General features: G+C 46.8%; 6 protein-coding genes and 1 long non-coding RNA gene across 15 annotated transcripts; 4 read left to right on the forward strand and 3 right to left on the reverse strand.

The window, feature by feature from the left end:
- Positions 1-341: 341 nt before the first annotated feature.
- pgk1 (phosphoglycerate kinase 1) lies at positions 342-5,195 on the forward strand. Its single transcript, XM_088397945.1, has 11 exons — positions 342-525; positions 2,101-2,151; positions 2,222-2,377; positions 2,451-2,595; positions 2,970-3,073; positions 3,154-3,273; positions 3,388-3,502; positions 3,999-4,178; positions 4,263-4,440; positions 4,514-4,612; positions 4,724-5,195. The coding sequence occupies exons 1-11, from the start codon at positions 461-463 to the stop codon at positions 4,762-4,764; spliced, it is 1,254 nt and encodes a 417-aa protein (XP_088254071.1). The 5' UTR covers positions 342-460; the 3' UTR covers positions 4,765-5,195.
- A 135-nt stretch (positions 5,196-5,330) lies between these two features.
- Positions 5,331-7,896, reverse strand: LOC148386597 (uncharacterized). Of its 3 annotated transcripts, XM_088397947.1 has the most exons (11): positions 7,404-7,884; positions 6,869-6,973; positions 6,535-6,574; positions 6,414-6,457; positions 6,261-6,294; positions 6,162-6,178; positions 6,024-6,075; positions 5,907-5,956; positions 5,778-5,837; positions 5,642-5,701; positions 5,331-5,575 (listed from the first exon to the last, which is right to left on the reverse strand). In XM_088397947.1, exons 2-11 carry the CDS (start codon positions 6,969-6,971, stop codon positions 5,463-5,465), a joined length of 573 nt encoding a protein of 190 aa, XP_088254073.1. In that variant the 5' UTR covers positions 6,972-6,973; positions 7,404-7,884; the 3' UTR covers positions 5,331-5,462. The 3 variants fall into 3 exon arrangements, with proteins under 3 accessions (XP_088254073.1, XP_088254072.1, XP_088254074.1); XM_088397946.1 differs by having other exon boundaries at positions 5,331-5,701; positions 7,404-7,892; XM_088397948.1 differs by lacking the exon at positions 6,024-6,075 and having other exon boundaries at positions 5,331-5,701; positions 5,907-5,936; positions 7,404-7,896.
- Positions 5,347-10,112, forward strand: scimp (SLP adaptor and CSK interacting membrane protein). 2 transcript variants are annotated; one of them, XM_088397950.1, is made up of 5 exons: positions 5,347-8,604; positions 8,684-8,759; positions 9,252-9,285; positions 9,397-9,467; positions 9,535-10,112. In XM_088397950.1, exons 1-5 carry the CDS (start codon positions 8,602-8,604, stop codon positions 9,813-9,815), a joined length of 465 nt encoding a protein of 154 aa, XP_088254076.1. In that variant the 5' UTR covers positions 5,347-8,601; the 3' UTR covers positions 9,816-10,112. The 2 variants fall into 2 exon arrangements, with proteins under 2 accessions (XP_088254076.1, XP_088254075.1); XM_088397949.1 differs by having other exon boundaries at positions 5,347-8,759.
- A 516-nt stretch (positions 10,113-10,628) lies between these two features.
- On the forward strand, positions 10,629-16,357 carry vps37d (VPS37D subunit of ESCRT-I). The gene is made up of 4 exons (XM_088397944.1): positions 10,629-10,933; positions 12,338-12,509; positions 13,717-13,799; positions 14,355-16,357. The coding sequence occupies exons 1-4, from the start codon at positions 10,823-10,825 to the stop codon at positions 14,895-14,897; spliced, it is 909 nt and encodes a 302-aa protein (XP_088254070.1). The 5' UTR covers positions 10,629-10,822; the 3' UTR covers positions 14,898-16,357.
- Positions 16,358-17,628: 1,271 nt separating this feature from the next.
- On the reverse strand, positions 17,629-19,850 carry LOC148386600 (ATP-sensitive inward rectifier potassium channel 1-like). 6 transcript variants are annotated; one of them, XM_088397939.1, is made up of 4 exons: positions 19,673-19,734; positions 19,280-19,448; positions 19,042-19,203; positions 17,629-18,978 (listed from the first exon to the last, which is right to left on the reverse strand). In XM_088397939.1, exons 3-4 carry the CDS (start codon positions 19,136-19,138, stop codon positions 17,816-17,818), a joined length of 1,260 nt encoding a protein of 419 aa, XP_088254065.1. In that variant the 5' UTR covers positions 19,139-19,203; positions 19,280-19,448; positions 19,673-19,734; the 3' UTR covers positions 17,629-17,815. The 6 variants fall into 6 exon arrangements, with proteins under 6 accessions (XP_088254065.1, XP_088254066.1, XP_088254063.1 ...); XM_088397940.1 differs by having other exon boundaries at positions 17,629-18,968; positions 19,280-19,810; XM_088397937.1 differs by having other exon boundaries at positions 19,280-19,810.
- A 566-nt stretch (positions 19,851-20,416) lies between these two features.
- On the reverse strand, positions 20,417-23,096 carry foxred1 (FAD-dependent oxidoreductase domain containing 1). The gene is made up of 11 exons (XM_088397936.1): positions 22,824-23,096; positions 22,424-22,644; positions 22,237-22,347; positions 22,048-22,166; positions 21,877-21,971; positions 21,691-21,792; positions 21,540-21,616; positions 21,303-21,463; positions 21,097-21,226; positions 20,920-21,024; positions 20,417-20,834 (listed from the first exon to the last, which is right to left on the reverse strand). Exons 1-11 carry the CDS (start codon positions 22,978-22,980, stop codon positions 20,580-20,582), a joined length of 1,533 nt encoding a protein of 510 aa, XP_088254062.1. The 5' UTR covers positions 22,981-23,096; the 3' UTR covers positions 20,417-20,579.
- Positions 21,824-23,044, forward strand: LOC148386602 (uncharacterized). Its single transcript, XR_015862956.1, has 2 exons — positions 21,824-22,340; positions 22,418-23,044. It is a non-coding gene; the product is annotated as an uncharacterized LOC148386602 (long non-coding RNA).
- Positions 23,097-24,000: the final 904 nt, after the last annotated feature.

The raw sequence follows: 24,000 nt of genomic DNA on the forward strand, positions 1-24,000 counted from the left end.
TAAATGATAGTTTGATGTTGAATGTATAGACAATCTCATTTTAAGACTGTTTTGCTCTGTTTTTGCAATATGTATGCTCACTTAAATATTTGTTGGAAAAGTCCCAATTTTAATAACTGTGATAGTGTACTTGCATTTAATATTCGTCAATCTTCTTTAATCCTTGGACTAAAAGTACCAAAATATTTATATTAACTTATATTTGGAAGTCGGCTAAATTTTTGACAGGACGTGACGTAGGATAATTGACACCAAGGCTAGCCAATGAAACGCAAGAGCTCGCCTTTCTCACATCAGCCAATCACCTTCAGGTGGGCGTGTCTTGTCCCAACCTCCTTATCCCAGCTTGCTGTTAAGGTCATCTCTGTCATTCGGGAGCCACCATCCACCGAACAGCCATCGAAGCCACCGAAGCGGAGGCGACGCAAGCGACGTGACGAACAAGCAGAAAGACGACAAAATGTCTCTGTCAAACAAGCTCACCCTGGATAAGGTGAACGTCAAGGGGAAGAGAGTCATCATGAGGTGAGCGCTTCATGGGAAGTCAAGTGGCGATTAGCTTACCATAGCTAACGCGTCCGTATTTATTCGTATTTTTATAACCATTATAACAGCTAGTTCAATGATAGCTTTTATAACTATCATTTCTGTGTAACTATATAACGAGAGGGGCGTGAGGGTCCATATTGACGACACCGGAAGTGAATTTTGTCACGTTTTATAGTGACGTCAAGTGCCACTGCCGTATTATCAATATTGCTGCAAATTTCGTTGAAATGCAACAAACCCCTCGAATAATGCAAATTTGCAAATGAAAAACGTATCCTTATGTGTTCTCCTTAAATGTCTCAATCATGTACAGGCACAAATCAATCTATATAATTGTAGCGTGGCGTGATTTAGGTGATTAGAGTTTTGGGTATGCTAAATATGAGCAAAAAAATGGCATTAAATCTATAAAAAAAAAAGACAGCAAGAATATATGACTCATGAGTAGGCCAACAGTGTGAACAAGTGGGAAAAAAAATGCAAAATCTCATTCTTTGTCTTCTAAATGAACTGTGGACCTTTCAGAATGCATGGTTTTATATTCTAACACTATAGGTGATAATCCCTGAATACAAGTTAAAACTGCTTTTACATAATTACCAATGCAGTCAAATCAATGTTGTTGCAAATCTTGGACTTGTCCAAAATTGAAATCACCACCTTATCACCCAAATAAACTTAAATGCATGTCTTTTTGTGAATTGCACTTTTGGAACTGATCTGGCCTGGATGCTGGACTTCCTATCAATAATGAATTTTTTAAGGCTGCGTCTTAGCATTGGACTTGAACCTGACACCCACCACTGTGGAAATGTCAGAGGGTCCAGTCGGCATAGGTCAGGGTTCACCACAAGCAAGACTTTTTGATACGTCTTAGCAGCACATTAGCGCTCGTCGTATCACGCCCAGGACTTGCCCCGGCCTGTCGTGCGAGCGTTTCACCCAAAAAACGTCAGACTGAATGCGAATGTGGCGAGGTGGGCTGTCGCTATGGCAACCGCCTATAGAGAGCCCAAGAATCTGCCCCTGAAATGAGCTAACGTCTGCCCATTTGTTAGGCCGGATCAGAAGCTAACAATGACATGGCTACCTGCCACTATCAAAAGTGCTGCGTTGGGAAGGCTGCGGATCATCAGACGCTCGCCTCGGGCTGCCAAAAATGCCAACGAAAAGCTGAGCATTGTGCTTCCAGACGAGACAATGCTTTTACAGTACTGTCCGGCATTGTGCACAGGCCAGTGTGGGCTTATGGAGCTTCAGGTGGGGAGGAGGGACGTTATGCAGCATGTTGTCTTGGGCGGCTGCTGCTGCATCACAGCCACTCTGACTGAGGTCATTTCAGTGGTGCGCCCTCCAGTGGACCATTTTAGAAGCAACAGTTGTTTTGAGTCAAGAATGAATTGACCTTTCCCTTTGGGTTTTATCCCACCAATGAAATTCCAAACTACTTTCTTGTCATATATAGGTACATATTCATATACCCAATTGTTCCTTTGTTGCTGTTTTAGCTTTGGTATATGATCCATTTTTTTTTCATCATCATTCTTTCAGGGTTGACTTCAATGTTCCCATGAAGGACAAGCACATCACCAACAACCAGAGGTAAACTTTGCACCCTGCCCAGTTGTTTTTTTTATGGAGAGAGGTCATGACCTTTGTAATCTTGTTTTAGGATCAAGGCCGCCGTTCCCAGCATCAAGCACTGCCTGGATAACGGCGCCAAGTCGGTGGTTCTCATGAGTCACCTGGGCCGCCCCGACGGGAACTTCGTGCCGGAGAAGTACTCGCTGGAGCCCGTCGCCACTGAGCTCAAGTCCCTGCTGGGAAAGTAAGCGCATATCCGTGAGTGACAAGCTGGTGTCACAAATGAAAGGCCTTTGAAAATATGCTGCTGTGCGCAGGGACGTGACCTTCCTGAAGGATTGCGTCGGCGCCGAGGTGGAGGCCGCCTGCGCCAACCCCGCCGCCGGCTCCGTCATCCTGCTGGAGAACCTCCGCTTCCACGTGGCTGAGGAGGGAAAGGGCAAGGACTCCTCTGGAAACAAGGTCGAGCCCCCCCACCCCCAAGGAATACACACACACACACACGCTTGTGAATAAATCCAATGGTGGGATCAAAGATCAGGGCTGCTTCTGCAGCCTGCTGACATTTGTGCTGAAGGTCACTGTTGCTTTTCCTGTCCTACGAGGCCTGCTTGGTATGCGGCCTTGCCGGGATTAATTTCCACCACACAGACATTTGCATACGAGTTACACACAAAGTGTCCTTTTTTTATGTGATTACAGTGTTGCTACTTTAGTCTTCATAAAATTCAGACTTTTCCCCAAATCGTAACAGAAACAGTCCATCTAATATTCCGATTTTCGTTACACTCACATAATGATTTTTTTTCTTTCCTTTTTTATATTAAACGTGACAGACAAAGGCATCCCAGGAGCAGATTGACACCTTCCGGGCGTCTCTGTCCAAACTGGGAGATGTTTACATCAACGACGCCTTTGGCACGGCTCACAGAGCCCACAGGTGAGCCCCCCTGCCTGCCCACGTTGGACATTTGGGGATGAGGACGGGGACGTAACTCGCTGCGGCCTTCTCCCTTCCAGCTCCATGGTGGGCGTCAACCTGCCCCAGAAAGCGGCCGGCTTCTTGATGAAGAAGGAGCTGGACTACTTCGCCATGGCTCTGGAGAAACCTCAGAGGCCTTTCCTGGCCATCCTCGGAGGGTGAGATGAGCACGTGACCGTTCTGACGTCGGCGTTATTGATTTTGCTATCGGTGTGTCCTACATTTGTAAGGCTTCGGTCTTTTATCAGTTTTTTTTTTCTTTTTTTCCAAAGGGCAAAGGTGAAAGATAAGATCCAGTTGATCAACAACATGCTGGATAAGGTGGACGAGATGATCATTGGTGGCGGCATGGCCTTCACCTTCCTCAAAGTGCTCAACAACATGGAGGTGAGGCACAGTGAAATGAAATAATTTTCTCATCGGCAGACTTTTTCTGATCCCTTAAAATAAATAAATAAAGGATATGCAACCAGAAATGACAATGATACCCATATATGCTAGCTCACACAACCGCTTCAAAGGACCTCTTGATGAACTTGGTCTTGACCCCAAAACTACCAGACCAGGACATTTTGCACAGCTCGGCAGTTACGTAACAAAGCCGTGGCCTTCTTTCACAATAACGCCAAGTGGATATAAGTCAGCGTTGTGCTTTGTTCACATCGCAATGTGAACTCTGCAAACTGTTTCATTTCTGGACCATTATTTGCTCAGCCAGAAAACTGATTTCAACTTCTTTATGTGAATTTGGGTCTTTGTGGCAGAAGTGTGATAAAGCACTCGCTCAAGAACATTCTTCCATCTCTCACTTTCGATAGCGCTTGTCCTCATTTGGGTCTCGGCTAGCGATGCCAATTGATCATTTTGGCATGCTTCTTCTCAGATCGGCAACTCCCTGTACGACGAGGAGGGCGCAGGCATTGTCAAGGACCTGATGGCCAAGGCCGAGAAGAACAGCGTCAAGATCACGCTGCCCGTCGACTTTGTCACCGCTGACAAGTTTGATGAGAAGGCTACCACGGGCGTCGCCACCGTCGCCGCTGGCATCCCCGCCGGCTGGATGGTAAAAGCTAGCCGAGTCCCCTTTCCAGCTAGCCCTGACTTTTTCTTACGCTAGCATAACCTCGCCCCCTCCCTCCCCCTGCAGGGTTTGGACTGCGGTCCCGAGAGCTCCAAGGCGTACGGCGAGGCGGTGGGCCGAGCCAAGCAGATCGTGTGGAACGGCCCGGTGGGTGTGTTTGAGTGGGACAACTTTGCCAAGGGCACCAAGAACCTGATGGACAAGGTGGTGGAGGTCACCAAGTCGGGCTGCGTCACAATCATCGGTAAGAAGCCGTGCCGGATTTTGCAATGGTCTTGACAATGCAACATTTGGAAAACAATCATGTCAATGTCCAGGTGGGGGCGACACTGCCACCTGCTGTGCCAAGTGGAACACTGAGGACAAGGTCAGCCACGTGAGCACAGGAGGCGGAGCCAGCCTGGAACTTCTGGAAGGTGAGGGGAGCACTCAAAGCATCATGGAAATGACACAGAAAAATCTAAATGTAAATATTGCATTTTTGTCTCCCCACCATAATTGATCAATTCTTCTTTGTGCTTTTGCAGGCAAAGTTCTCCCCGGAGTAGATGCTTTGAGCAACGTCTAAACTTCCTTCCCGTTGACCTACTGACGTGTTTGCACGTGTGCGTGAGAGAGAGCGTGTGAATGTGTGTATGCTGAGAGGTGAGTAGCTACTAAAACCAGACTGGTGTTAGTTAATCCATGCAACCATGCGAAAAACAAACCCTAAGGAGTAAAAAAAACAAATCGCAAATCCATCTGGATTTGTAGACCTTCTGCCTTATTGATCATTCGAGTAGATGGATTGACAAGATGGAATTTGATTTTGCTGTGGTTGAAAGGTGACCTCACCTCACCACTTGAGAAAAGCGGGTGTCGCTCATTCCCCCGCTAACTAGTCCAGTCACAGCATGGCTACTGATTGAGAGAGATATTAACAAACGGTTCGTGTGGCGTTTGTCGACCTTGTAACATCACAGCCCTTCTCTTCTAGTGAATAAATGTCCCTAAAACCTTCGCGCTGCTCTTGTGTTGCTTCTAAACTACGATTTAAAAATGCTCAGATCGATCCGAGATGCAATTACATGAAAAAAATTCAGCCCGACCCAAAATCTGCAAATCCGTTTCAAAAAAAGAAACAAACACTTGTCATGCTTTTAATTAGCACTCTAATATATTTAAATAATAAAAACATACAAAATTACAATGTTGGATTCATGGATGGATAAAATCGCTTTTCTGTGTACCATCGATAAATAATTAAGAGCCATTCAATGAAATTCGTTAATTTCCACGTGATGTTCTTCCCACATCATCCGGAGGCAGCCTGGGTTCACCAAATGTGGGAAAGTGTCCACGTCCCTGTGAGCCTGCTTTTTCATTCTCATACCAATTATCTGGTCCACACAAAAAGAGGACGCTTAAAAGTGAAGGAGCGTGGATGCATTGAGTCTTCTGCTTACCATTCTCCAGCTTGCGCGCATTGTGCGCCAGGAACGCAGAGTTTTCATAATCGTCGGCGTCTGCGTGGTGAGGCGACACGGCACTTTGGTTAAACGCAACACCTCGACTTTCAAATGTAACCGTAACGTCCCGTACCGTCGTTTGCTGGCGACCCGCCAGCGTAGTTTGCGTAATGAGCCGCAGCGGCGTCGCAATCTGGAGACGACATGATGTTAGTCGCTCAAAAAAGGCAATTAATTGATTCAGTAACTTTCGAGAGCCCACCTTTGATCCTCATGGGTTCATTTTCATACACTGTAACGGGGAGCGGTTCTCTGCAAAGGCAAAATAATCTCTGCTGAAGTTGTTGCGCTAGATTGTCCATGAGATTGAAATACTTACACATAAATATGTTCCCAATACCCGGTTGGAGATCCAGCTACGGAATATGTAGCTGTGAGCAGTAAGAGGTTCGGAGAAAATACTTTTCTTGTCGATTGGGAGACAGAAATACAGTCGTGCAAATTGTGCAAAACTCACCTGGATAAATGTCCTCACTGGAAAATATAATTTAAATAAGGTGATCGTGTCTGACATTTTGCTTTTAATTTCATGTTAAAAAAAAAATAATAAACATACTTGATGGAGGGGGTCATTTGATTGGCTTTGGTGACTGAAAAATACAAAATAAATTGTTAAAAAAATAAATTGTTAAAAAAATAGAAATATAAAGTAGAATAAATAGAAAAAAATTCTTGATGAGCATATGTGATGGATGCATAGATGACTTACCCGTTTTGGATCGCATCACGGCAAATCTGCTTCCTTCACGCTGGCTGTCGATAGATGAAGAAATGTCACAATGTGCCAAACGCAGATCAAACGTTTGTCACAAAATAAGTTTGTTACTCACAACGTGTGGGGGTTGTATATTTCAGCTTCTTCGTGTATCTCTGTGGAAATATCGAAACAGGCGATATGGGTTTTAGTGCGCTTTGTCACAAAAACTCTTTTAAGTTTTCAAGCCAGTCGCCCAAAAAGCAAACAAATACAATCAATTAATTTAAAATACAAACATTATTTAAAATTGTGAAAATATGCCGTTTAAGTCCAACCAAATTTGTCTTTAACACAAAATCATTCTCTTGATAAATATGGAAAACCAAAGCGGCCCAGGACAGATCGGAAAAGCCGTTCTAAGATGATGGATGATGGATCCCACCCAACCGCTGGTTCTTAGTACTTACTGGACTTGGTCTTGCATCTCAGACACAGCAGACCCAGCAGACTGAGCAAGGCCAGCGACGCAACACCTCCAACCACACACTGCACGCTGGAATTTCCCAGCATACCTGCAAAGTAGCACTTATTCACACACTGCCCTTGTGATACTTTGTTGTTGGCCCTGAACAATGCACTTGTGCACCTTCAGGATGTGGTTGGCCAAAACTCGAAAAGCTTGCGGTCATGTGCCTTAAAGCAAAAGTGCAGTAAAGTCTTCTCATTCTGGTTATTTAGCAAAAATAACAAAAAAAAACTACAAGAGGAGCAAAAATGTGTATTTTGTTTGACAGATATATATTGATTAAAGTATTCGTAAGCATTCTAGATTGCACACATCACTCATCCAATTTGAAACTGCATTACCTGTGAAATAAAATATGCTGCGCAGAATTAGAAATTTCCTAAAAAAAAAAATATTTGTATGCACCACACAAGTTTTTATTACATATAAAATTAACCTCTTATATTCTTGTATTTAACAAAGTTACAGCGTGTTACCTTCAATGGTCCGGCCGCTCTTCTTTGCGTGTCGACTTGATTCGACATTAGCTGTGAAGTGCGTGCATTGGCTTCCAAGTCAAGTCAAGTCACCACATCCGCCAAACACTCTAGAGACCCCAACCACCTACAAAATATGGACGTGCAAGACGTCAAAAAATGCTTGAAAGTCCAAATGTTAACAAATTATGTCATTCACATGAATTGCACTGAGAAGCAGCTAAAACACGATCAATTGTTATGAATTAGAGTTCTAAATGATTTGGACTCGGATGCACCTCCAGGACCGGAGCTGGAGTGATGTGCATTCCAGTTCTGAACAGAATCACTCAAAAGATTCGTGCAAACATCTGAGGTGTTCGAACGCAGCGACGGAGCCACTCGCCAAACGGGGCGAGCTCAGCGGTCACACCGCTTTCCCTTCGAGTCATTCTCATCCGTTCAGTGGTTCGTTCCGCGCGCCTTGGGTAAGTACAAAAGAGTGCAACTGGCCTGTTATTAGGTACACTTGAAAATGGCGGCGTACCTCATGGAGTGTCCGAGTGACGTCACAGATCAAACAGCCAATCAGAAAGTGGGGGTGAGGGCGGGTGTGGCACTTTTCACTTAAACCAGGGCTGTCGACCTCCAGTCCTCAAGGGGCCGCGTTCCAATATGTTTTCCAAGTGACCCTCGTTAAGCGCACCTGCGTGAAAAGTTTTAGCTTCTTTCACGTTCAAAAGGGTTAGGGTTAGGGTTTTAGAATTTAAATATGATTGACTGCCAGGCCATACTGAGAGCAACCTTTCTATCTGCCCTCAAGTGGTCATAATTAAATGCTCTATAGGAGAGCTGTCTGAGAGTCTCATCCGCCTATTTATAAAATAAAAAGTAGTTTACAAGAATAATCGTCAGACAGGATATGACGTCATTATTTTCAACGAATAACCGCAAAACCTGTCAAATATGTCAAACTCTGTTTTCTTTTATCTACAGCATGTCATCGTGAAAGGAAGCTGCAAACTCAGAAGGATGCAGATAATGGGAATCATGTATTGGCATATGTGGACTTGTGTGCATATTTATCAACTAATGCACAAAAACATTGCCTTTGGTGCTACTTTCCAGGGAAGGAACTTGGCTTAGTCACAAGTCCCAAGAGACACCGCATTTGGTTACTTGTCTGCTCTGTCTATTTGTCAGAAAGAGGAAGTTGGCAATGGTACACCCCAAAGCAGCAGCAGCAGCAACTCTGATGTGTCTTTTTGCAATTACCAATGGATCTGAATTACTTTTTGAAGGTGTTGATCCCTGTGATGATCGCTTCCTGCTTGCTCATAAGCATCATTTGGTTCTTCATCCACATGTGCTGTAACGGTTGGTTGTTTTTTTTTGGTGTCATCGTTAATGAGATTGAGATGTTGTCAGTGTTAGACATAATGAGTATTTTGGAATTCTAATAATAATTGTAGCATCAAACTAATCTGAGTAGGATTGTGTGTAATCCGTAGTGTGGCGAACCCAACCAAAAACATGACCCGGTTAGTGTAAAAAAAACAACACAAACCTCAGCTGGAGGTTTTTTTTTTTCCTCCCAGGAATTCTGGTGCAACATCCAAGCACGCTCTCGCCTTCCAAGCTAAACTTTCATGCCCATTTTCAGATGTCGTGACACGGCACTTTTCTGCTCGCTTTTTCTCCCTTAAACAAGAAGCAGCCGTGGAGTTTTATTTCTCAACTCGAGGGTCTGATTAACTCTCAATATCAACAATGTTTTTGTAAGGAAGAAAATCAGTAACATCATTTGCAATCTATCCTTTATTATTTTAAATACCGTGTTCTTAATTCTTGCTTTTTTTATTTTCACAGTGAACTACCGATACCACAAAGACTCCAAAAACAAGTAATCCAAATACGTAATCATGAACTGTTTTTAGGTTTTGAGTTTTAACCCCATAAGGTCACATTGCTTGAAATGGCTTAGAAAGCAACTTTGTCTTTTTTTTTGTCTCAGAGTGAGCACATACCAAGAAGGGAAGAAGACTACTCCGCCATTACCTCCTCGCACCCAGTTCCTGTTGGCAGGTGAAATGATTGTTTCAGTAAATATCATGATGATCTTGCAGAGTTCTTATGTTCTTATGTTTTTTAGAGGCCCAAAGCTATGAGAACATTACAGAGGGTGCCGAAGTTGAGCACGAGCTTGACATGGCCGACCCTCTTAAGCAAAGGCAGATTTTGGACACAAACAACTCTCAGGACTATGACCAGATCTCTAATAATCAGCTGGACTACGTGGAAGTGGAGGAGGAACACCAAGAAGCGTTTACTTTGGTTCCATCGTACGAGGATGTACCGAAGCTGGCGGAAGATGCCACGGACGACTATGACGATGTCGAAAACGGTAACCAGGACTACGACGATATCAATTGAGTCTCCGTTTGGGGCGGGGACTGATGTGTATGGAGACCAAAGTTCATTTTTTTTAAATGAGGCCTAACTAAGACGAGGCTTTTTTTTTTTTTGTTCGAGCGTGAGCTGATGCAACGCTGTTAGCGTCACAAAGACGCTAACGTCTGCCAACGTTTGCTGCTAGCCTGAAGGTTATCTCTTATTTTTTAAAATGTTGTATACAAGTTGGTCATGGTTAAACATCAGATGTTGATCAATAATAAAAAATGCAACTCCGTTCCCCTCATCCGGGCTCGAAGTTGTCTTCAAAAATGTGAACTGCTCGCCTCGAGGTGCTTTTATTACACATGGCGAGAGCGGTACAGCTGAAAAAGAAAATGCTAACCACAAAATCATAATATCTCTCACTTCTTCACTTGAGCTTGAGAGCTTTAATGGATGAGGGTGGTGGTTTTGTGGTATTATCAAATGTCGCCGTCCTGAAGCCAGAAATGACATTTCGAGAGAAAAATGCAACTCAAGCAAGAGAAATTTGGGTCAAGACTAAACATAGTGAAGTGTTTTTTAATACAAAGTAAAACAAAGAGACGCACACATTGTTTTTAGAGCTTTCATAAAGAAAAGTGAGTTAAATTGTGGAATTAAGCAAACCGCTTTCACTTTGTCTTCTAGTTCACGATAAAAAAAAAATGCTGTTGCTGGAGTTATGAAACTTTTGCCAACGTACACATTTTTGGTTTTATCCTCAAATTGATATGAAAGATGGTAGTTACAAACTAAGTTGAGCTTTTATTTTAGAGGTCAAATCTTCTAATTTTGGTTTTACTTTGTCGGGAGCTAACCGGAAGTGGATCGGCACGGCGCACAGGTGCTAGCTTGGCGTAGCTGGCATGTTGTTTGCGGCGTCGCGTTCACATTCCAACGTGAGCCTCCAGCAGCAGCGGAGATGTGAGCCGGCCGCGTAAAGACACTTTCTGCCTTCCTCAAGCTGTCGTCTGTCCATTTTGAAGGACTAAAAACTCCCCGAAATGGATCCTACCGCTTGCCCCGACGGCTACAGGGCTCTCAGCACTGGCGAGCTGAGGGAGCTTTTACAAAGCGACGACAAAATGGAGCAAATCATTGGACTCAATGAGAAGGTGGGTACAACATATCGCTAGCAGCCAGCTCCCCCACCCCCTCAAAGTGTCTCCTGTAATATTATCTACATTTTGTTTTATTTTGGGGTTATCGTTTAATCAAATGACAGAATGTATCCTATTGGATCTTTAATTGCAGCAAATCGGCTTTACATGCTTCGTCGATTGTCTGCGTGGCGAGCGGTCGATTTTTTTTTTTCAAAATTACATTTGAACCAAATTAAGTATTTTCTAAGATGAGTCAAATTGATGTATTTATCAATTGACCATTAAAAATTACCTTCACCTGGACTACCCGCACACACACATGCTGCTGGACAACGCTTCCCACGTCTTTGTGGCTTAATGCAAACCCCCCTTTAAAATGTCTCCTCATATTATCGACTCCTTATTTCTCCAATTCCCTGTTCAATAATTCCACCAGACCTTTTAAATCATGCGTTTTGTTCTCTATTATACAATTCGGCTTTGTTTCAAACCATCAATACGTTCAGTTTCGACAGAAATACCAAGTTTCGGAGCTGCATGTGTCCCCTTCGGACATGACCCCGAAGTGCCCATGGAACCTCATCCCATTCCGACTAAAACAGTTGTTAATCGTTTTTGTGTCTCGTCTGGATGCTTCGCAGCCATGCCGATGTAACACGCGGTGTTGGAGCTTTTTAGATCCTCCTTGTTTGGATCAGAGCGAACGCGCAGCTTTGCGGCTCAACGCGGTTAATCACAATCGTGCAGTTTGACAACGAAGTTGCGCGCGCATTGCGGCACATGCTGCTTTCTGGTGACCTGACGGGTGTCCGGGGCTCCTCTTGAACATAGTCTCCATCATGCACTCAATTTTGTTTGCAGCTCCCAAGTTACCAGTGTCCCTGGGTATAACCTGCAAAAGGGGATGATGCTTCTTCTAGCATCTTTATTATCTCTGGGGATGTGTTTCTAATTGACACCAACATGCTGCCTTTACTTAGCAAAAGCGTCGCTTGTTTGTTAAGTCTTGCGCTTTCTTACGAAAAGGACGCGAGATTTGACACCGGGTGGCGAGGAAGATTCCAGCGACATTGTTTGGTTCAGTTTGCAACTCATCCGACAATTTCCGCTTGATCTGAACAAGTGGCTTGTTTCATTTATCCCGACACAGAAGCATTATGCAAAGTGACTCGCTTGTTATGATTCACGATAATGAATCATTGCCACTTCCCTTTTTTTTTTGTTACTGTATTGAAAACCGACTGCGCTGTTACGTAATTGCCCAAAGCGTTAATTATGCGACGCGCCAATAGATGGGCTGCAAGCCTCAGGAGAGAAAATCCGGCTTTGCATAAATGAAGTTCTCGCTTTTGCTGGCTAGAATAGCATTTATTTACCACGCTCAATCCAACCTGTAAACAAGGTCACACCTTCCAGTTTCAGGAGCTCCAAGTGGACAGGGAGATGATGATGGCGTCCAACCGCAGCCTGGCCGACGAAAGTCTGGCCCGGAGGCCCCGCCTCAATAACGGCAGAATCCAGTTGGCCGAGAAATACCGGCAGCTGTCCAACCTGGCGACCACGTGCTGGGAAAAACAGAGTCAGCTCGGTGAGTGAGTCCAGAGAAATAGTGACGCTGGGAGTTGCCATGTGTTTGTCACTTGTTTGTGTGCGCCGCTGCATGAGATGAATGAAATGTGTTCACACGGACCCGACTGTGACAACCCGACTGCGCCTTTGGCAGAACTGGAAGTCTCTCATCAGCCTGAGTCTGAGTTTGTCAATCGCTCGACAAAAAAGCCTCGGCGTGCCTCCGGAGTTTACTCGTGGGAACCAAATGGAGCATACCAAATGTCAGTTGGAAGCCCTCCCAACTCCACACACACGCTTGTCGAGGAATCCACGGGGGCCCGCTTCGGCTTTTGACAGGCGGGCACCGGATGACGTCCTCCAAATCTTGACAATAAGACAGCACGTTGTTTGCGCTTCTCCGTCTAATCTCCTTTAATCGGCTCGATGCGACGCAATTAGGTTAGCACAAAGCTAACACAGCAAAAGATCTAAACGCCCGTCGGCGCATCTCCAGAGGCCGTGATTTGTTAGGAACCGTCATCACACACTCCGTTGACTAAGAACAGACGTGTCCTTTTTTTTCTTTTTGGGTCGTCCTCCCTTGAAAAGCAAGAATTCCTTTGACTTGTGTCCATTGTTTGGGACTTTGCAACAGTGTTGCACGCTCTGGCGTGACGGCTAACAATTCAAGATGTCGCAAATGGTTTGCTATCTCCAACGGGGTACACGGCCCCTTCCTCTCCCTCTCCTATTTTGATCCCAAAGTCTGGTGCAGCAACAGGAAGCCGGTGACAGCGGCAGGAAAGAACGGCGATGTGACACCGCGCGCGCTAGCGGCCTCGCCCATAGCGCGTTACATAGCGCCCATCCCCCGTTTGTTTTGAACAGCTTGACGGGCGCCGTAAATAATTCCCCGTCTAAAAATGTACAGCGGAGAACGAGCTGATGGAGACTCATCGCTACGCGACCGCTCCCGGCTTGTTTGGCATGAACGTGCATGACCGCGCTGACAGCGAGGCGGCTCCCGTCGCTCAAAGGAGTGCCGTGACGTCCCGCGGGTCACATTGGGTTCATTGCCGACCGGGGGGTCGGGAAGGGGGAGGGGGAGTTGGAGTGCAACAAAAGGTCACTGTAATGGAGTCTAATAACGCAAATCCCGCCTCCGCTGTGAATCTTCTCATTCAAACGTGGGATCTCGTTTTATTGTGAGCCAAGTTTCACTTGAATCTCATTTTCACTTGCAGGAGCCCGAGTCCAGAAGCACAGCCTGCAGAGCGCCCAGAACCTCCTGCAAGAAGAGGTGACGCGCGCCGAGGAGAACTCAGAGGTAAAACCAAACAAATCAACCGAGGCTTTTTTTTTTTTTTGGACAACCGATGCGCAGGCACCATATGCTTCCTCCCCCACCCCGCCAAGCGCCGATCAATAATGGCCAAGCAACAACCAAGGCATTGTTCTCTCTGCTGCTTTTCTCCATTTTCTGCCAATTTTTCTATCCGGAGCTGACGCGGCGGATGTGATCATCTCCCATCATCTGGTGCGGTCTCGGCGGCGTGAGATTTTTAAAGCTGCATTTGCAAATACAAACGGACGGATACGAAACCCGTTTGGGCGGGAAGCGCTCGGCTTTTATACGTTGCCAAAAGCAACAGTTGCCGCGCCGATGAGTTGCGCTTGGCCAATTATTCCAGCTGACAATGTGGGCCAAAGTTCACACGTAAACATCCTCCGCACTTATTAAATTCTTTTTTTCCTCCGGGCGCTATTTCTGATGGATGGGACTTCCCCTCGTGGGAGAAAAAGGGATTGTTCCATTTTGACTGGATGGCGGGGTTTGCTCTTTTATCCTCATACTTTCCATGTTTGATTTTTGTCGTGACAGGAGCTACTGGACAAGTTCATGGAGGGCAACCTGAGCCTGGAGGACTTCTTGGACTCCTTCCAGCGCTCCAGGAGGACTTACCACACCCGCCGAGTGCAGGCGGAGAAGATGCAGGACTTGAGCAAGAAGCGCGCCGTCGATGACAGGCTCTCTAAAGCGGCTGAGGAGGCCAAGGCGGACGCTGCGGAGCTGCCGCGGCCCAACGGCTACCTGGCGCAGGGACCTCTGCGGGTCTTTCAGGTACGCTACGGCCTGACGCCAGCCATCCTGCTGCCGCATTACCCCGTTTCTCCCGTTTCGCCCGTGCTCTCGGCCCCGCCGCAGCAGGCCCCGCCGCAGCAGGCCTCGGCGCAGCAGGCCAGGACTCCCCCGCCCGATCCCCAGCCGCCGGGGCCTATCCTGGGCTCCGGCGCCCCCCTCCACCCGGTGGGCCTCAGGGTGATCGGACAGCTGCCCGGGGGCTGGCCGGCCAACGGGCGGCCGGTGCGATTGCAGCAGCTCTACAGGCCCGACCCCCAACAGCCCCAGCCTTCCCTCCGTTAAGTCCTTATGGGGAAGGAGGCGGGGCCAAAGCTTCTCCGCGAGGTTGAAGGCGGAACCTACAAAAGCCGGCCATCCGTCCTGAGAGGGCAGCGCGCTTTTACTCGTTGGAATATTTGATTTGAGAAGACGACATTCTCTCAGTGCACGGCAGCCTCGCGCTTTACGCAGCGGCCTCACTGAGGTGGAGCCATCTGGATCGGAATCTCTCTTTTGGGTTCGTTTGACTTCCTCCCGGATTTCAAAAACACGTTTTAGGGACCAGAGGTGGGTAAAGGAGACACAAATGGGACTACCACTAAGAGTGCTGCTACTTTACAATCACATGACTCCAGTCAGTCAAAAGCTGGCCTTCAAATAGTGACTTGAAAATCCTGGAGTAGTCGGTGAGTGATGACTGCGACTGCGCTCAATGGAATAGAATCAAAGTTGGAACAAAAATACTCAAGCACAAGTCAGAAATGTAAGAACCACTACCCACCTCCGATGGCGACCAATCAGGGGTGTTGAGCGGACAGTTGGATTATTGTGGCGGCACGGTGTCCTGGTGGTTCATACGGCTGCCCCACAGTCAAGGGATCCGGGTTTGAATCTCAGTTTTATCAAAGACTCAAAATTATTTGGAAATGTGAATGCCTTGAATGGACTGGCGACCAATCCGAGGCTAGGCTCCAGTTATCTGCAAGGCCCAGAAAATCGCAGACGTCACTTGTGGAATCCATCTCCGGTGTTTGATTAGTTTTTTTTTTATTTCTATTTATTGTCATAACTATGTCAGAATTTTGCATGGCTGCCTTCATAGAGCCGCCACGTGTTTTCTTTGCGATATTAGACGCTGCTCTCGCTTTCTGGGGATTGTAATCTTGTCCTTTCTCCGGCTGATCGGAGAAGGTTCACGCCAGTCTGACAAACTCCAAGTTGAGAGAAAGTGCCTTTCGGCAACCAGTGCCCGGTCACACCCATCAGCTCTCAAATTGACCCCCCCCCCCTCTGCCCCAACTGCGAAAGACTTGTGTGTTGTTGTTTTGAAGCCTTTTGAAATGCCCTCCAAAATTAATAATGCACAAAAAATTCGACCCAGATACTCACGCAGCGGAGTCTCGTTGCGCTTGACAGAGAAAATACAGACTGCTCGCCATGCTGATAAGTTTTTGCTGAGCACTGGTGGCTGAACGCGTACTTTTGTGTCCACTGTGGAGAGGGAAAAAGCTCCATTTTGTCTCAGCAGATGAATCGAAAAATAATTCATCACCTCCACTTGTCTGTCTGTAGCATTTGACATTGCCTTCATGTACGTTATGTGCAAAGGGAAAAAAAAAAAATCTGAATTCATTGCGCTAACTTCCTTTGGCTCCCGTCCGCTGACATTCAAGTGACCTTACGCAAAACGTGTTTACATGTGACATCATTTCCATCCGGACTTGTCAATAAAGCACATTTGTTACTCGGACCCCAAGTGCAAACCACGGCGTCAAATCACTGTTTTGAAACTTTTCTATACAGTAACCGTGTTTCTTTTTTTAGCCCCAGAGCTCTTCACAGGTGGAAGCTTCATGGGGGAGGACAACGCTCAAGGTCATAAGGTCACGCACACACATCACCAATGATATTTTTCCATCTGTCTTCTCTCTTACGTTCTTCTGTTTGTACATTTTTAATCTCCAGTTAAATGCGGTCACACTTGGTGTGTCACGCTTAAGCAGATGAAGCCAAAAAACAAGGCAGGGCAAGACACGTTCGAGTCGTTCTTGTGAAGTATAAATGATGTCCTTAAAAGATCTAGGAAAACATGCCTGCCAATATGTGAGAGCAGCTGCAGGAAAAGCATTTTTTGTTTTTGCTTGGTACTTTGCCAGGCATGGCGTCATGAGCTCACTCCTGCCTACTAGCGGCCGTTTATCAATATGCGCCTACAACTTCAAAAATCACTCCTTCAAAAGCTTTTATTCGTTTAAAGAAATGCCAATTAACTAATTGGTTTACTGTAAATAAAATATGTAATTATTCCTAATTATTCAATGAGTGCAATTAGCTCACTATCGAATGTTTATTTTGAAAGTCCACAAATGATGTCACTTCAGCTGTACTATGCTTATTTTACTTATTACACGCTTTCTTATTTTGTAGTCGTGCTTTGCTGCCCTCTATTGGACATCAGTAGAATGCTACTGCTGTGACTTTAAAGCCACGGTATGAAAAGAAACTCATTTTGTTTTCTTGTGGAAATAGATTTTATCTCAGAACTTCCGAGTTCCTGTGAGTATTTAGCTGCACCCTTCCCACGAAGTCAAACGAGTCTGTCGATCTGTCGCCGAGTAGCTAATTTTAGCGGCAATAATGTGAACGTGCGAAAAGACCCTTGAGTGTTAGGATTTTTTTTCCCCCTCCCGCACACGGCGTAGTTTTTCATTAAAACTGACTCAGACGTTAATCTTCTCAAGAGGTTCCCGCTGTGCCATTCACTGTTAGTGCCTCTTTTCATTGCCGTGGACTTTCAACGTCCTTCAGAGTTGAGCTCAAGTCGGACAAGCGCCAGTTATGCCAAAGTTCCAACGGAGGCCTTTCGCTCACACAAAATGTCTGACGTTGTTTTTGCCAAAATTTGCCAATCGAGGACTCTCGATTAGCAAAATGACAACTGGTGACATTTGATTAGTTTTACAAATTTTATTTACAGAATCAGATTTCTCTACAAATGTCCACGAATGTACATTTGTAATGTCTCACGACTTGGTCAAAGTTCGTTGTGGTTTCATTTTTAACTCATCTAGTCTCTTGTTTAACCGACAGGGGTAACAGTTAAGAACCTGACCCTGTCATCTGACCCTGGACCTGGTTCCAGCCTGAACAAACGGTACCTGTACTGATTTTTCTGGACCAGTTTGACCTTTTCCATCGTCATTTATGAGAAGCATCTCAGTTCACATCTTGGTGATGTCCGCGACTTCGTGAATGTCGGTGACTTGGAATGCCATGTTGTGGATGCCCATCGTCTGCTGATTCTTCTCATTGTCCAGCTTGTGTAGGTTGTGGACCTGGTGCTTGGCCTCCGCTTTGTCCTCAAAGCACTGGGCGCAGTGCGGCGTTGCCACCCGCACGCTTTTGGAAAAGTTGTAAAAATCCACGCAATACTTGCCCGTCTTGGTCCGCGAGATGATGGGCAGGAAGCTGTGCCCCCACTGGATCTCTGGTGGGATGTAAGAGGTCCGCACCTGGCAGATGGAACTGGTGGATTCGGCCGTACCATCCAAGAAGACCACCAGCTCAAAGTCCTGATGGGGCAGCGTGTCTGCGGAGAGCTCGTAGAAGGGACTGGCCCCGTCGATCACGTGGTAGAGCGTCAGGGGACAAACGAAGAAGAGGTTGTCCTTGCCGGCGTCCGCCGTGAAATGGATGTCTAGCTGGTCCAGGATCAGGGTCTCGCCGTCCATGGTGGTGGTGGTCTTCAAGAGCTTTCCGTAGATCTGGCTCCCGATCAGAAGCGTCTTACGGAGGTTGGCCACACGGATCTGAAGGCAGAGTTTGCCGTTCTTCAAGCAGATGACGGCCGTGTCGCTGAAGCTCACCGTCTTGGCTCGTCTCTTGGGGAGAGACATTTTGGCCAGGATGATCCCGCACATGAAGCTGTTGATGAAGACGCCCACCATGGACTGCAGGATGATGAGCGCCACCGTGCCGGCGCACTCTCCGGTCGGGGCCCGCCCGCCGTACCCGATGGTGGTCTGCGTCTCCAGGGAATACAGGAAGGCTGTGGTCAAGCTGTTGACGTTGGCGATGCACGTGGTTCGGTTGATGCGGTGGGACGTCGAAATGTCGCCGTTGCTCCGGGCGATCCAGTACCACAGCAGGCTGAAGATGAACCAGCTTCCCATGAAGGAGGCAACGAACAGAAGCAGCACGAAGCGCCAGCGGATCTCCACGAAGGTGGTCCACATGTCCACAAGGTAAGCCAGGTGGTTTCCCGGCTCCCTGTTGCCAAACTCGATATTGCAGCGCCCCTCTTTAGTCACCAGCCGGCTTTTGCGACCCGGGTGCACCTTCGGTTGGATGTGACCCTGGATCCGCTGGAACATTCTGGAAATACCTTACGAAGTGCGGGGAAAACCATTAGTTCCTCCTGACATTAATAAGAGAAATACAGCGGTACCTTGACTCGCGAGTTGAATTCTTTCCGTGCTCAGGCCGAACAAAACGCCATCTGGTGGCGGCTTGGTGTCGTGGAAACAAAAGTCTGGCGTCGCCATCCCTGGGCATTTATCGTAATCCCGATTTAGAAGGGGCCCTGAACGCCTCGAGAATTACTCGGACCCTGAATCGGACACATAAACAACGGTTACGCGTGAAATGCCATCCGCGATAAGCGCAAAGGCTTCCGTTGTATTTACCTTTCAAGTGCGTGTCGTTCAACATGGAGGCACAATTTTTAAGTCGCCTTTATTGCAGTATGTTGCGGTTTCAGCGTTAGCGCAGTCAAGTGTTCTTCATTTAAACGCATCGCTGATAATGTTGCAAAATATCAAATCTCTATCTTGTCTTTAATTTGGGCCCGTTTCGCTACGCCATTTTGGTGGTACATGGAAGGCAGTGTATTATTATGAAGTGGTATTTATGTCGCTCATGAACCAAAAATATTGGGACACAAACAGAAAAGTGGACGTGACCCCTCGCCAATTACAGATTTTAATGGTATTTTTCTGTGTGCCTCTGACGTTTGTATTTACGAACTAATTTCAGTCGTTTTTGTCAATCGGAGTCTTCACCCGTCCAAACAAGTTTACCTGACATGCGCGCTCCCTTGATAGGAATAAGGATCAGCGTGCTGCAAGAGGCTGCCAACGCGTTCATTGTTAAGCTAAAGTGTCGCTAAAAGTCACGACGGCTTTTGTCTTTCGTGTCCGTGACCTGTCACTCTTGCTTTTATGAACGCAACGTAACACGTGAAGTTGACGTCGTTCCAGGAAGACCTAGGGTCCCTGAACGCACCGTGCGTGAAAAACGATGGACGCATTGTTTCAACAATATTCAAAATATCACCAAAACATTGTATGCATTCTTAAAAGGACGAGGGTCCTCAAAAGGTAAATTACGTCAAAATTGTAAAATATAATGATTAAATATAGCTAGTTTGGAAAAGACGCTACATCAATAAGATGAACATAAAAAATACTTATTCAAATTCAGTCCGTCATAAAAACATATTTGAACTAAAATAAGATTTCACTTATGTCAACACTTAGAGGTTGACATTTGTTGTTAATTAAATAAATCATTAAAAATTAAAGCCACAAACGCATACCTGAGTCCAGCGTTGAGCTCCTGCTGCCTCAGCTGGTGCGACTGCCTTTCTTCCAGCAAGCGCGCAACGATTTTAAGCCACATTGAAATGTTCTAATCCAAGCCACATGCCAGCAGTGTGGACGCATTCAATACACCATCCAGGCGGCCTTGCAACGTGTGTTTTGCATCTGACACGATTAGTTCAGGAATGACTCGATTATACAATTCATAGCAACAATGTGGAGTTTAAGGTAGTTGATCATTTTATTTGTTCCCGCCGTCAAGTGGCAGCTTTCTTGGAGGATGTTACTACAAAACAAGTTTGTTTGGGAGTTGAGAAAATCATGGCTTCTTGGGTTTAAAAAAAAAAAAAGTCCCGCTGATAGGCGCTGTAGAAAATGACGACCTCTAGACAATGTTCGTCTCCAACATGGGCTCGCCTTCAATGATGCGGCGGAAGCCGAGCCGGCTGAGGTCCAATGTGGTGAAGTTGCCGTCCAGGATGAGCTCGGCGACGGCGCGGCCCACGGCCGGCGAGTGCTGCAGGCCGTGGCCGCTGAAGCCGGTGGCGAAGTACATGTTGTTGACCAGCGGGTGCGCGCCCACGATGCCGTTCTGGTCCAACGTGTTGTAGTCGTAGTAGCCCGCCCATGCGCTCCTCACCTGGCCGCAAAGCGTGGCGAAATGCTTTTTGTCATAACCTCCATCCTCAATGCATTATGGAGGTTGCACGTCACGCTGCACTCACCTTGAGTTTTTCAAAAGCTGGAACGCGATGTGCCAGTTCAGGCCAGATTTTGTCCTGGAAGAACTGGTGGTCCACATCCAAATTGGTCACATCCGGCTCTTCCCCCTGACACAAAACAAAATGGCACTCGTAGTTTGAGACCTTTTCCTAATCATGTTTTGAGTCAGGTGTCCAAACCTCGTCGGGCGACCTGCCGGCGATATAGTTCCCACCGAGCCCCTCCCTCCTGAAGTAAACACCCGAGGGATCAATGAGGAAGGGCGTGTCCAATCCGGGACCCTCGGGACAATGGAACACGTAGATGAACCTGAAACACCATCAAAATCGCCACAGCTCCACAAAGGGGCCTTTCGCACAAGTGACATGATTAACATTTTTGGTACCTTTTTCTCGGTTCCACAGGGAGCGAGATCCCCGCCAGGGTGTCCTCGGGTCCGAGTCCCACTCCCAGCATGCGGGCCACTTTTGCCGAGAAGGCCCCGGCTGTGTTCACCACGAGGGTGCACTCCACCGGCTGGTACTCCAAACTGTGAGGCATCTGCACCTGAAAATGGTGCCAAAGTACTACTTTTATCAAAATGTCACTGACTAAAAGTTCCTCGACACTGGACACCGCTCACCAGAACTTTATTGATCCTGTGCAACTTCAAACGTTGGCCGTCCTCAGTCATGGCTTCGTTGGAGAAATATTTGAAACCTGGCAAAGGGACACGGCGTCATCACGCGTCGACACCAACACGTCGCTAAAGTTTTATGAACGTGTTTTGCCACCGGTGACTTCTCCGCAGCACGGCACGACGCCCATGGAGACGGCCTTTCTCCTCAAAGCGCTGAGCAACATCCACGGGTCGAACCAGCCCTCGTTCTCCACACCTTGACAGACACATGCCGGTAATCTCTTGGTTTTGAAAATCTAATCATAATATTTATGAAAGTAATCAATAGCAACACCCTCACCATAGGACGCAAGCGCCACATCTTTGGTATTTATCCAGGGAAATTTCTCTTGGAGTTGAGTCGGCGACAGAAGTGCCACTTGCGCCCCGGCGGATCTTCCAGAAGACAAAAGGGGTAAAAACGACCTCACGTCTGCTTGACTTGGTGGAAAGTAAGCGGCAGGCTGTCCACCTCTGCGTCTTGAAGTTCTCCTCCATGATGTGAGCCCCCTTGTGGCTGGCCAGGAACAAGTAGCCTGCTTGGTTGAATTGCACGTCCACGGCGTCCTCGTTCAGCACGCCCAAGTGCTCCTGAGGAACGAGACACGCTGAGAGCTCGACTCGGCGAGCGCTTCGCTTGGCCGCCGGGGTGCCGACCTACGTTGATGTTCCTCAGGAAGTCGGCGGATGCCATGGACAGGCTGATGTTCTCCGGCAGGGAGAACTGCTGGCGGATTCCCCCGGCCGACAACACCGATGACGCCTGTGAGTACTGCCAACATCACATGGACTATTTCAGATTGAATAATGAATGCAACTTTTTCATGTTTCATGAATGCAAGGCTCACCGTCGTGTCTTTCTCCACCACGATGACATTGAGCCCCCCACGGAGCCCCTCCTTCTTCTTGAGCCAATAGGCCACGGACCAGCCCATCACGCCGCCTCCCACGATCACGATGTCGGTCCTCTCTGGTGGAAGGTTGGGGTTGATCTCCAGCGGGCTCCAGGAGCTCCCCGGGAGAGCGTCAGACACCTTCTTCCTCGTGGCGGCCAACTGAGCCTCCAGATCTAGAATGAACGCATTGTAGTAATACTTCATTGGAAGGGCAAATGACAAATCAGGACCATTTATCTTGACTGAGTTCCTGAATGTTTCGGAGGAGTTTAAACACACTCACATTCATCTTTTGCCTGTTTATCATTATTATGATGGTTATTATTTGTGGCACCTAACGACGGTAGCCCACCTTTAAAGAAGTCATTCCGCAGCGGCGTCCCGGTGCCCAGGTTTCGGCGTGTCACTGCGAGTCTGCACAGCAGCCGGTGGTCCGGTGCGACCCCTGCGAAGGTGAGCGCAGCCCGAAGCGTCCGCACATTTGCACGCACGCTACGCCACGTTGACATCGCGTTGCCTCAGCTAGCTCACACACTCAAGGGAAGCCACAAACATATTTCAGGTATGCAGAAATAGACAGTTGAGCCGCTGGGATGGTAATGTTTAGAACATTCCGTAGAACTCCACCACTCGTTCCATGCGTGGGGACTTTCTTCAAAATAAAAGCATGATTTAGCTGTCGCCACTTTCTGGATCAATATTTTGCTTACATATTCACACTTTCAAAATGAAAATTATTAAACAAATCTCAATAAAGCACCCAGTCTACGAAAAGAGACTTGAAATAAACAATTTATTGAGGGGAAAAAAGCCATCTACAGTGAGAGGCGTAACATTGCTTTGAAAAGATCGCTACGGAACGCTGCTGGTACACTTGCACGAGCTTTGACAAACCCAAGGAAGACCTTCTCATGTGACCAGAATTGACCAATCGGCAAAAGCTAGACCTTGTCATGTGGCCAAAGTTGACCAATCATAGACGAGACATGCTATCCCAAGTTACTTGTATGCTTGAAAAACTAAAATAAATTGTATTTATTGGAATTAAATGTGTGTAGGGGGAGTTAAAAACTTTAGTTAGTATTGTAGAAAAACGTTTTTGTAATTCAATGAAACACGATAGTAAGTAACCCTTAGCTTGCAATGGGAAAATAATACAAAGCTATAGTTGTAAAATTCCCCAAGAATAGTGTTTTGCCGCCCTCTTGTGGCAGCTTTGGGTCATTGCAGAACAACACTATAGCGCACATGCAGACGTGAGGAGCGTAGATTTCAAATAACTTCTTGATTTTATTCCATCTGTATGGTGAAGAATGCAAACGCATCCAAAATGAAAAACCATGTCACGAGTGTAGCAGAGTTAATGCTGATGACTTTTGAGTTCAACAAGTCTCGGAAAAATCATGGCCAAAGCTAACTAAAAGTGAAAAGTGTCACACCTGCCCTCACCCTGCGGCCCCGAGGACTAGAGCTTGACACCTATGACCTTTGACCATGATATTTCCCTAATAAAGTGGCCTGTTATTAGG

Source organism: Syngnathus floridae, chromosome 15 (genome assembly GCF_059516105.1).
Source record: "Syngnathus floridae isolate MCC-2025c chromosome 15, RoL_Sflo_1.0, whole genome shotgun sequence".
NCBI classification, from domain to species: Eukaryota; Metazoa; Chordata; class Actinopteri; order Syngnathiformes; family Syngnathidae; genus Syngnathus; species Syngnathus floridae.